At 39.2% G+C, this 13160-nt stretch overlaps 1 protein-coding gene across 1 annotated transcript in view; it reads right to left on the bottom strand.

The window, feature by feature from the left end:
• The window catches only part of NCAPD3 (non-SMC condensin II complex subunit D3), a 67117-nt gene that overhangs the window by 33171 nt on the left and 20786 nt on the right, over positions 1–13160 (bottom strand). Inside the window, exons 14-16 of the mRNA XM_010362039.2 lie at positions 5078–5151; positions 4427–4561; positions 3115–3335 (exon numbers count right to left, since the gene is read on the bottom strand). Of these exons, the coding sequence (XP_010360341.2) occupies positions 3115–3335; positions 4427–4561; positions 5078–5151 (430 nt within the window). The remainder of the gene's footprint in view (positions 1–3114; positions 3336–4426; positions 4562–5077; positions 5152–13160) is intronic.

Below are 13160 nucleotides of genomic sequence, written 5' to 3'. Positions count from 1 at the left end.
AATAGTACATAATCAATTTTTATAAATGGTTCACATAAACTTAGAAATATGTGCTTCTGTTGGGCATGGGGTTTTATACGTATTCTTTAGGAACACATACCTCTTCCAGGTATAATTCCTTTATAAGTAACTTTCTTTACAACTGATGACATTTTCCTTAAATTCTATTTGACTCTATTTTAAATTCTGTTCTATCTGATACAGCCTTCTTTTCGCATTATTTTTCTAGTAACCTTTTTCTTACTTTCAGCATTTCTGGTAGTTTTATTTTAGGTGTGGCTCTTATAAACAGTACGTAGTTGGATTTTGGTTTTTATATCCAAAGATTTTGTCCACTAACTGTTAAATGTAAGTCATTGACATTTATAGAGATTACTGACCTATTGGATTAATTCACCCCTTTATTTTATGATTTCAATATACCATGCTTTTTATTTCCTTCTCATTTTTTAACCTCGCTTCTGTTCTGCCTTTTCTTGCACTGAACTTTCTTCAGTGTTACTTCCCTTCTGCTGGCTCAGAAGTTACATACGACCATCCCTGGTTGTCTGCAGTGTTGACTCGAGTTTAATACTAATGAGCATCTCTAGTCTCCTATCCAATGCTAGAAATGCAAGTAAATGCACCCTCCAGCTCATCCTACATACTATTTTATATTTTAGCTTCACCTGGCTTTCAGTCTTCCCAATTAGTCATCCTCGTATCATTGTTGTTACTGATTTGTAATGGCTATGCTTCATTTAGATTTATCTATGTGTTTATCAATTTCTTAGCAACCTTTCCTTCTCATATGCCATTCCTCCCTTCTGAATTCAGTTTCCATCCTTCTGAGGTACATTCTTTTTGTTTTATTTTTTTGAGACAAGGTCTTGCTCTGTCACCCAGCCTGGAGTGCAGTGGTGCAATTACGGCTCACTGCAGCCTCCACCTCCTGGGCTGAAGGGATCCTCCCACCACAGCCTCCCAAGTGGCTGGGACTACAGGCGTGCGCCACCACAAATGGCTATTTTTTTTTTTTTTTGTAGAGACAAGGTCTCACCACATTGCCAGGGATGATCTCAAACTCCTGGCCTTAAGCAGTTCTCCCGCCTCAGCCTCCCAGAGTGCTGGGATTATAGCCTGGCCTGAAGTACATCCTTCATAGATGGCCCTTTAGTGGAGGGGTAGTGGCAATAAACACCCTTGGTTTTCCACTAGTCTCAGTATGGCTTTATTTTACCCTATATGTTGAATAATCTGGCTGGGTGTAAGATTTAAACTTGATGTGAATTATGTGAATGAGTTTTGAAATGTTTTTTTTGAGACAGTTTTTTTGAAATGTTTTTGAGACATTTAGAATTGTCGACTGCTTGTTTTGCTTGAAATCCTCACTCCCTGTTTCCATTTGAATCATTTTCTCATAGTTGTTCCTCTACCTCTTCATACTTTTTAAGTCTTTTTAACATGGCTATCTTCCACTGTTGAAGCCTTCAATGCACATCTTCTGCAAGGTTCCTCTTCTAAGCTTGCATTTTTTCTTACTCATTTTATAATCTCCTTAAGCAGTTCCATCCACAACCTGATTCCAGGTTTCATAATAAGCCCATGTTTCTTTGTTTGTTTTAATGTCTCCTTAAAGACCTCTGAAATAAACGAATACCAAAAAGAAGACAAAATTTTAAGCAACACTAGAAAATAAGAAGAATTGCCATGAAATCAGAAGTCAAGAGTAATTTCAGAAAATGTGCAGCACATGAGTTCTGGGCCACTCTTTTTCAAGTGTTAGGCAACTTGGGCAGAAGTGGCTATCACCTACAACGACAAACAGAGATTGCATGGTGGTTACACAGGTATACTTTCCTTGTGATATTTACTGACCTTATGGTTTGTGTACTTTTCAAGACATGCTATACTTCAATAAAAAATTTTTATAAAGAAAAATAAATTTTAAAACCTCCCAACAGCTTCTCAGGAGCTGTAGAAGGCCTCTCCTGCTTTTCTGCAAAGAATGACTACTACTTTTCATTAAGTTAACATGAATTAATACATTGAGCACGTATAAGGAGGTATCTCTAAGAAAAGTGAAAAAGCAGTAGACTCTATTATTGGCTAAATCTCTCCCTTCTAGAAATCTCAGCAAAGCATGGAGTAGACACAGGTTGAGTATCACTTATCTGAAATGCTTGGGACCAGAAGTGTTTTGGATTTTAAATATTTGCAGATACTTAGTAAGATATCTTGGGGATGGGACCAAAGTCTCGTATACACATTATATGCACAGCCTGAAGGTGATTTTATTTTTCACTTGGGGATGCTGAACAGGCTGTATGTTGTGAGCCTGCATTTTGACTGTGACCTATCTCAAGAGGTCAGGTGTGAGATTTTCCACCTGTGGCATCATGCTAACATTGTTTGGATTTTAGATTTTTGGATTTCAGATGCTCAACCTGTACTGAGAAAACCTTTACTGAATGAACACGCTTTTTCAGGCACAAAGTTGTAATACCTAAAGAGGTATGAAGAGATCCTGGAGTACAACAGCTGCCTCTTACAAATCAGGAAACTAAGGCTCAGAGTAAGTGATTTTTGCAAGGCCGTAGAATGGTATCTTTTGATACTAAATCTATTCTCTTTCTACTGTAAGATGATTCCTCCATCACAGGTCCTAACTCCTAAACACAATATTCACTGTACAGTGTATGTTCAATAAATGTTATCAAAGGGGAGAAACCCTGCAGCGTTAGTTAAGTCAATTAATCCAATAAGGTGTTAAAAATAGTTTAACTTGCAGGAGCTAGGAAGTCCTCCTTCATGATAACCAGCATTGGGGAAAGGTGATATTAATTTAATATGTATTTCCATCAGTGTTGTCTATTACATATTAAGATACCAACATGAAACTGGAAAGTGTCAGACGGATGCACAGGAAGTGACCAAAAAGGGGTCACAAACATACAGTCGATAAAAATATCTAAGAGATTTGAAGTAAGTCAAGGAAAAAGAGACCAATACTGAATTTTCACATATACTAAGTAATCTGGAAAGCTGATTTTTCAAGGACCAGTAGGAGAAATTTACTAATACAAAGTCTTACGGCCTTCTTCTACAGGGACACAGGTCCTACAGTTAACCCACCTCAGTTCCTGGCTTTCCGTGGTGAGGAGGGTAAGAAGTGCCCAGGCGAGGACCTGGCTGTCATCCTCAGCGTGAAAGTGGCTGTGATGCCGGATGTTCTGCAGCAGCAGCTGGTCCAGGCACTCCAGGGCCTTCTCCTGCACAGTGCTCTCACAGTCCATCACCACCGGGACCAAGCCCCGCAGCCAGGCTGTCTGGATCTGCACGCATCTAGGCTGAGCCTTAGGAGTGAAAGATTATGACACAAGAAGGTCTAGATACAAGTCAGGGAAGTTGTGATCAACATTTTGACATGTTAAAAATAATCACACATTCAACTGCAAATAGACCACCAAGTGGAAAAAAAAATCAAAAAACATACAAAAGCAAAGCCAGCTTAATGTAAATCAGTGCAAACCAAAATTTTAAACTTATACATTAAAGTCACTATTTTACTAGTAGAAGTAAATCAGCACTTTTTTGGTCATTAAAAATCAAGAGCAAATAATAAATATCCCAAAGAGCAATTAGAACAGATGCTGACAGAAAAAGTCAAAATATGCGTTGCTTAATGCCTTCTATCATGAAACAAAGAAATAAACATGCTTTTAAAATTCAACTAAAATGCTACCTAGCTGACAAGAGTAAATTAAATATAGTACTTGTGAGTCTGCTCTTCCGGCAATACCATCTATCTATGCCCTAATTGACTAAATTTAGTCTAGGCCTCCAGCTTAACCAAATCAACTTAAAATTTTATTTTCCTGTGTGAGATTAAAAGTGAAGAAAAGGGTCGGGTGCAGTCACTCACGCCTGTAATCCCAGCACTCTGAGAGGCCAAGTCAGGCGGGTCACCTGAGGTCAGGAGTTCGAGACCAGCCTGGCCAACAGTGAAACCCTGTCTCTACTGAAAATACAAAATACAAAAATTAGCCAGGCATGGCAGCACCTGCCTGTAGTCCCAGCGATTCAGGAGGCTGAGGCAGGAGCGCTGCTTGAACCCGAGAGGCGGAGGTTGCAGTGAGCCAAGATTGTGCCACTGCACTCCAGCCTGAGAAACACAGCAGGACTCTGCCTCAAAAAAAATAAAAAACAAAGTGAAGAAAGGGCTAACAATTGGCATTCGCTAGCATTAGTTCCTAATTATGTTTAATAGGAAGCACAGTCTATCATACATAATTCAAAGATACCTCCTCCCTTATGTTGTATAATTCTACAGTGGACTTAAGAGTTTTTAAAGGTCAACTTAACATTTAGCAGCAGGTAATTATTGCGTGGAATTACTTTTAATGTAAAATACCGTGCATTACACATCTAATGTCCTGCCTCTCACCATAAGGAGTTCAGTAAGAGACTGGAGGGCCTGCTTCCGGACAGACACCGCAGGGTCCCGACACTGGTCCTGCAGAATCGACAGGTCCTCCTTCATGCCCGAGACATCACAGTGTTTCAAAATACTCACTAATACCTAGAAGGCATATATGCAACACGAAGTGATGACTGCATAGAATCAACTCAGAAAGATAAACTGTTAACAAAGGAGCACTTCCTTTAAGTTTGTGGTTCTTAACATTTTAGGGTCATGGATCCAACCTTCCTCCTCACAACATCCCATTTTTCAGAATCCAATTTGCTAAGGCCTCTCTCAAAGAAAAACAAATTTTATATAAACAAATATTTACAAACAATTTTATGAACCTATTAAAATCCACGCATGCTCCCTAGGTTAAGAATTCCTATTCTAAACAAATTAAGGATATAAATTTGTGGTTCTTAAAAAAATCAGAAACCCTGTAGGAAAGCTTAAAAATAAATAATCTTCCAGTTCATCTATAATTCACATATAACAGGATCAGGGTCAACTAACAGTTCAGTGAAAAGCAAATTAAATAATGAATATGGTCTAGGAGTTTAAAAAATATCCCTTTGCATTTCCAAGTTTTTAGTGCTTAAAAAAAAAAAAATGTGCAGAGAAAACTCACACCTGCAGTGCAGACTTCCTAACGTTGGTCTTCTCATCCCTGATCCTCTTTCTCAGCATTGCCATGACACATCTTTCTGTAGAGGGAATACCAAAGGGTCATCACAGCCGGAGAAAAGTCATACAGCAGCTAACATTTCGCCACACAATACCCAGAAAATACACTCCTCTTAAAGACTCACTAGCTTGTTTTAAATCTTAAGAAATTAGAGTGTGGAAAAAGAAGAAAATGTGGATAATTAGGTATTCACTGTAATGCATATAAACTTTGGAATATTAAAAATTTGGTTTTAAATCTTGGCCCCTACCTCTAAAATTCTGAATTTATCTTTTCCATTTTGTTTAGCTACAAATAGGAGTTTCTAACCCTTAGGATTATTTTAAAGATTTGATGAGGTAATATATAATAGCAGCTTTAAAATGTTTGACTTGAAGGCATTTTTTTAATAAGAGACGGGGGTCTCATTCTGTTGCCCAGGGTGGTGTGCAGTGGTACAATCAGAGCTCACTGCAATCTCAAACTCCTGGACTCAAGTAATCCTCTCTCCTCAGCCTCCCAAGTAGCTAGGACTACAGGCATGAGCCACCATGCTAGACTAATTTTTTTTTTTTTAATTTTTTTGCAGAGACAGGATTGTGCTGTTGATCAGGCTGGTCTCGAACTCTTAGCCTCAAGTGATCCTCCCACCTCAGCCTCCCAAAGCAGTGAAATTATAGGAGTGAGCTACCATGCCCAGCCTTGAGGCTTCTTTATATTCTTAAAAATTACTGAGAACCCTAAAGAGATTATATCTTTTAATACGAATCAGCAATTTAAACTGAGAATTGTAAAAATATTTACTAATTCATTTTAAAATAGCAAGACATGTTACTGTTAGTACTTTTTCATAAAAAATAACTATATTTTCCAAAACAAATAAACAAAAAATAGTGAAAAGGCTGGATGTGGTGATATGTGTCTATAACCCCAGCTACTGGGAAGACTGAGATCAGAGGATCACCTGAGCCCAGGAGTTCGAGTCCAGCCTAGGCAACACAGCAAGACCCCATTTAAAAAAAAGAATGGCATTGCTTTAGAGTATTGCAAACTTCAAAATGTCTGGCTTAATATAAGCTAGCTTATCTCTCATCTGGCTTATAATTAACAGGATTCTCATCTCTGTTTCTACCTGCAATCTGTTGCAATTTGATAAGTCATGGGACCACTGGAAAACTCCAATATACATTCGTGAGAAAATCAGAGTGTGGAAGGCAAATGAACACTGCATTCATTTTTACTTCAAGGACCCCTGAAGGTTCCCAAAACACACTTTGGGAACTGCTTATATACAAGAAGGCAGCTTAAAAAAAAAAAAAGGAAAACAATAGAGAAAAATTAATGAAACTAAAAGTAGTTCCTTGATAAGATCCACAAAACTAATACACCTTTAGCTAGACTGGCGAAGAAAATAAGAAAGAAAATTGAAATTGCTAAAATCAAGAAAGGAGGGACACTACTATTATTAGCCTTACATAAATAAAAAGGATTACAAAGGAATACTATGAACAATTTTATGCCAACAAATTAAGTAGCCTACATAAAATAAACAAATTTCTAGAAAGGCACAAACTATAGAAACTGACTCAAACAGAAATAGAAAATCTGAATATACCTGTAACAAGTAAAGAAACTAAATTAGTGGCAGGGCGCAGTGGCTCATGCCTGTAATGCCAGAACTTTGGGAGGCCAAGGTGGGTGGATCACCTGAGGTCGGGAGTTCAAGACCAGCTTGACCAACATGGTGAAACCTCATCTCTACAAAAAATACAAAAAAATTTGCTGGGCGTGGGGGCGGGTGCCTGTAATACCAGCTACTCGGGAGGCTGAGGCAGGAGATGTGCTTGAGCTAGGAGGCTGAGGTTGCAGTGAGCCAAGACTGTGCCACTGCACTCCAGCCTGGACAAGGGCGAAACTCTGTCTCAAAAAAAAAGAAAGAAAGAAAAAGAAAAAAAAAAGAAACTAAATTAGTAATCAAAAAAACTTTACACATACACACACACCCCTAATGATCAGACACTTTTACTGGAGAATTCTAACAAACGTTAAAGCAAAAATGAACAATCCTTCATGAACTCTTTCAAAAAACAGAAAAGAATACACTTCCCAGCTCATCCTAGGCTAGTACTACCCTGACAGCAAAACCAAAACCTCTCAAGAAAACAACTGATAACGTTTGAGTATTTGCCCAAAACTCATGTTGAATTTAACACCCATTGCTGGAGGTGGGGCCTGGTAGGGGGTGTTTGGACCACTGGGGCAGATCCCTCACAGCTTGGTGCTGTCTTCATGACAGCAATACTGAGTGCGTTCTTGTGAGATCTGGTCATTTAAAAGTGTGTGGCACCTTTCCCCTGACTCTCCCTCTTTCTCCTGCTCCCACCATGTGAAACGCCTGTTCCCTTTTGGCCTTCTGCCATGATTCTAAGCTTCCTAAGGCCTCCCCAGAAACAGATGCCAGTGCTATACTTCCTGTACAGCCTGCAGAACCATGAGCCAATTAAATCTCTTTTCTGATACATTACCCAGTCTCACATCTTTTTTTTTCTTTTTTTTTTTTTTTTTGAGAGAGTCTCACTCTGCTGTCCAGGCTGGAGTGCAGTGGCACAATATTGGCTCACTGCAACCTCTACCTCTCGGGTTCAAGTGATTCTCCTACCTCAGTCTCCTAAGTAGCTGGGATTACAGGCACCTGCCACCATGCCCAGCTAATTTTTGTATTTTTAGTAGACATGGGGTTTCACCATGTTGGCCAGTCTGGTCTCGAACTCCTGATCTCAAGTAATCCACCCACCTTGGCCTCCCAAAGTGCTGGGATTACAAGCATGAGCCACCACGCCTGGCCACGTATTTCTTTATTGTAATGCAAGAATGGCTTAATACAACAGACCAATATTCCTTATGAATATGATACCAAAATTCTCAACAAAATACCAGCAAACCAAATCCAGCAAGATACAACCATGCTCGGGATTTATCCCAGGAATGAAATGTTGTCAACCTATGAAAAAATCAATCAATGTAAATTACACCATGGTAACAGAACAAAGAAAACCACACAATCATCTCAAAATAGATGCAGAGAGCGTATTCGCAAATTCCAACACCTTTCCATGATAAAAACTCAGCAAGCTTGAAATAGAAGAAAACTTCCTCATGTTGATGAAAGTCATCCTAAAAAACTCACATCGTACTCAGGTGAAGACCAAAAGCTCTCCCCCTAAGTAAAGAAAAAAGACAAGGAAGTCTACTCTTTGACTTCTTTTCAACATCATACCACAGGCTGTAAAACAAAAATACAATTCTAAGGCTCTCCAACCATCTGAATGGTCTTCCTCCTCAGTCAGGGCACTCTAAAATTTAACCTGAAGACTGGTTCAGGCCATGACGGGAAGTAGGGGTGAGACAAGCCTCATTATGCCCTCCAGCATTAACTTCAACACAGACTTTAAGTCTGGTAAGAAACATTTACAATCTATTCTCTCTGAAGCCTACTATCTGAAGGCTTCCTCTGCAGTAATGAACTGTAGTCTCCATCATCCTTTATCTTAACCCAGATAGTCCTTCCTATTGACCCCAGTTCTTTAGATAAACTCAACCAATTTTCAACAAGAAAAATTTAAAACCTACCTATAAGCTGGAACCTTCCCCACCTTTTCCTGCCTTTTGGGACCAAACCAATCTACCTATTAAATGTATTTGATTGATGCCTGATGCCTCCCTAAAATGTCTAAAACTAAGTTGCACCCCAACCACCTTGGGCACACGTTCTCAGGACCTCCTGAGGGCTGGGTCACGGGCCATGGTCACTCACATTTGGCTTAGAATAAATGTCTTCAAATATTTTACAGAGCTTGACTCTTTCTGTCAACAAATGGGCAAGAAAAAGAAATGAAAGATATCCAGATTGGAAAGGAAGAAGTAGAACTACCTCCATTTACAGATGACTTGTTCTTATATCAAGAAACCCCCAAGGAATCCATAAAACAATCATTAGAGCTTGTAATGAGTTTAGCAAGGTTGCAGGACAGAAGATCAATTATCAAAAACAACATGTAAAAACTGGCAGTGAACAATTCAGAAATGAAATAAAGAGAGCAATGTAACTTGCAATACTATTGAAAAGAATAAAAACGCTTAGGACGAAACTTAAAGAGCAACACTGTTCACTGAAAACTACAAAACATCACTGACACAAATTAAAGACCTAAAGAAATAGAAAGACACCTGGTGTTCATGGATTAGAGGAATTAACAAACTAACATGGCAACACTCCCCAAACTGATCAATCCCTGTCAAAATCCAAGATGGCTTTTTTTTTCTTGCAGAAATTGACAATTGATCTTAAAATTCATATGGAAACACAAGGGACCCAGAAGAGCCAAACTAATTTTTTAAAAAAACAAAGGGACAGGAGGAGAACTCATACTTCCTGATTTAAAACTGACTATCACAGGACACTATGTTCATGCCAAAATATGACTTGGACATAAAAATTATTTCTGGGAAGACAATTAAAGCAGACAATTAAAAAGCAGCAACAAACAGAGAAAAAGCTCTGTCTAACCTCCCCCTTTTCTTCCTATGGGCAATATATAAATTCTCCTTTACTCACCGGGTCTCTACTCCCTTATCAGCCAAGAGCAATTCACAAAACTCACTCTATTATTTTCCTCCCACATATAGGCGGTCCCTGACTTAGGGTTTTCTAATTTTGCCATAATGTGACAGCAATGCATATTCAAACCATACTTTGAGCTCTGAATTCTGCTCACTTCCCAGCTAGTGAGGTGCAGGACAATACACCCTCATGATGCTGGGCAGCGAGAGTAGCTCCCTGTCAGCCACCCCATCAAAAGGGGACAAGAGAGAGTCTCCAGTGTGCTGTGCTGCCAACATTTTTTGGATAAGATGTCTTGTGTTATGTAAGTAGAGTTCCAAGCCACTGCCCTCAGTTCCTTTGCACTGAGATCTCTCCCGCATAACACGCACTAGACACGTTAATAAACTTGTTTGTCTTGTTACAGGGATCCATCCCAAGGAAGAACTCAAGAGGACTAAAGAAGAAGTTATTTCCCCTCTCCTACACTAGAACATAACAGCAGTCAACACAGTGTGGTACATAAAGACAGACACATAGATTAATGAAATAAAATTCCATTAATATAGAATATAGAGCACACATGAGTTTATACAAGTCAGTCAAGTGATTTTTTTTACAAGAGTGCTAAGACACTCAAAGGTGAAGGAACAGGCTGAAAGAAACAGCGCTATGTCAACTGGATAGTCACATGCAAAGGAGTGAAGTTGGACCCTCTATATCACACCATATGCAAAAATTAACTGAAATTTGATCAAAGACCTAAACGTGAGAGCTAAAACTAAAACCTTTAGAAGAAAACACAGGAGTAAATCCACACAGGAGTAAATCTTTGTGACTCTGAATTACACGATGATTTCTTAGCTATGATACCAAAAGTACAAGTAAAAAAAGAAAGAGATAAATTGGACTTCATCAAAATTAAAATGTTCCACGCCTTATCATAGAACACCATCTGAAAAGACAACCCACAAAATGGGACAAGTATTTAAAAATCATGTACGTGATAAAGTATATATATAAAAATAACTCAACTCAAAAATAAAAGATAACCCAATCAAAAAAAGGGCAAAGGGCTTGAATAGACATTTCTCCAAAGAAAACGTATTTATATGGCCAATAAGCCTAAGAAAATTTACTCAACATCATTAGCCATTAGGGAAATGTAAATCAAAACCACAAGTAGATACCACCTCATGCCCACAAAGATGGCTAAAATAAAAAAGATGGACATGGCAAGTGTTGGTAAGAATGCAGAGAAACAGGATTATCATACACTGCTAGCAGGATTGTAAAATGGTGTGGCCACTTTGAAAAAGTTTGGTGGTTCCTCAAAACGTTGAATATGGAGTTACCATATGATCCAGCAGTTCTGCTCCTAGGTAAACACTCAAGGGCATGAAACCACATATCTATACAAAAACTCATACAAGAATATTTATAGCAGCATTAGTCACAATAGCCAAAAAGTGGAAACAACCCAAATGTTCATCAGCTGATGAATGGATAAACAAAATGTGCTGTATCCTTATAATCGACTATTGTATTCAGCACAAAAAGGAATGAAGTACTGATACACGCTACAACATGAATGAACCTTGAAAACATGCTAGGTGAAAGAAGTCAGACACAAAAGACAACATAGTACATGATTTCATTTATGTGGAATGTCCCAAATAGGCAATTTTTTATTTTTTAATTGTTTTAGACAGAGTCTCGCTCTGTCACCACGCTGGAGTGCAGTGGCGCAATTTTGGCTCACTGCAACCTCCACCTCCTGGGTTCAAGCGATTCTACTGCCTCAGCCTCCTGCGCAGCTGGGACTACAGGCATGTGCCACCATGCCCAGCTAATTTTTTATATTTTAGTAGAAACGGGTTTTCACCATGTTGGCCAGGATGGTCTCAATCTCCTGACCTCGTGATCCTTCCGTCTCGGCCTCCCAATGTGCCGGGATTATCGATGTAAGCCACCGTGCTTGGCCCAGAATAGGCAATTTTATAAGGAAAGAAAATTAGTGGTTGCCAGTGGTAGAAGGAAGGGGGCATGGGGAGTGACTGCTAATGGGAATGGGGTTTATTTTTCAGCTGATGATATGTTCTGGAATTAGTCTGTACAATCTTGTGACTATACTAAAACAACTAAATTATACACTTTAAATGGTGAATTTTATGGTGTATGAACTCTACCTTAATTAAAAAAAAGCAGAGCATTTGGCAAAGTGCATGGCATCTAAGTAACTATGCAAATTTTTTAATGTACAATTAATGCCAACAGCTTATGAACAATACACTGGAAACATGGGCTCTTTGCATCCCCGAACTTTCTTTTTTTTTTTTTTTTTTTGAGACGGAGTCTCGCTCTGTCACCCAGGCTGGAGTGCAGTGGCACGATCTCGGCTCACTGCAAGCTCCGCCTCCCGGGTTTACGCCATTCTCCTGCCTCAGCCTCCCGAGTAGCTGGGACTACAGGCGCCCACCATCTCGCCCGGCTAGTTGTTTTTTTTTTTTTTTTTTTGTATTTTTTAGTAGAGACGGGGTTTCACCGTGTATACCAGGATGGTCTCGATCTCCTGACCTCGTGATCCACCCGTCTCGGCCTCCCAAAGTGCTGGGATTACAGGCTTGAGCCACCGCACCCGGCCTCATTCCCGAACTTTCATAATTTTTAAGCATCGTTAAATCACCTCAACTTGATATTGCTTGAAAAAATCTGTGCCACAGTAAATCCATAATCTGTTTAGAGGAAGTCTGGAGCCAACACAAACATTCAGCATTTTTCCAGAGTATATTTTCCTACAACATTTAGAAAACGTGTTTATTATAAATGCAGTTATTGCTCTGAATTTGAGTAATACATGCTAATATCTAGCCTCCCGAACCCAATTTCATGCTGACCTTCTAGGCTGAATAATAAAAGCAGTAATCATCCTCAGGGAGCTTTCTGTACATCTCGCACCTATCTCAGTGTTCCACATACGTGTGTGTGTGTACAAGTGTATATATGAGAACATTTCTGTGCACAAGCACCTGTCTCTCCCCTGCTTCTTAAGAGATGGAGCTCTGTCTCACAGACTTGTGCATCTCCAATGCCTGGAATGCTTTGGGAAGGACCAGATCAATGTTTATTGAATAAATTAATAAACCTCATTATGTAATTAATCCTCCATGTACATGCTCTTTCTCTCTCTTATCTGTCTCTCTCTCTCTCTTTAAATCACTTTCCTAAATGTTGTTTCTACAGACTCCCCCAACAGTTGTCTGGGAAAGATGGGAGGGTGTTACAACTGGAAAACGACAGGCATACCCTACATCATGCAGCTATTTAGTAACTGAGTTTTGGTACAAAAAAGCAGAGTACTCTGCAGTGTTATTTTTATTTTTTATTTTTTAAACAGACTGTCACCCAGGCTGGAGTACAGTGGTATGATCACAGCTCACCGCAGCCTG

Source organism: Rhinopithecus roxellana, chromosome 15, assembly GCF_007565055.1.
Source record: "Rhinopithecus roxellana isolate Shanxi Qingling chromosome 15, ASM756505v1, whole genome shotgun sequence".
Lineage (NCBI taxonomy): Eukaryota > Metazoa > Chordata > Mammalia > Primates > Cercopithecidae > Rhinopithecus > Rhinopithecus roxellana.
Note: the sequence above shows the minus strand (reverse complement) of the source record. Positions and strands in the feature narration are given on the sequence as shown.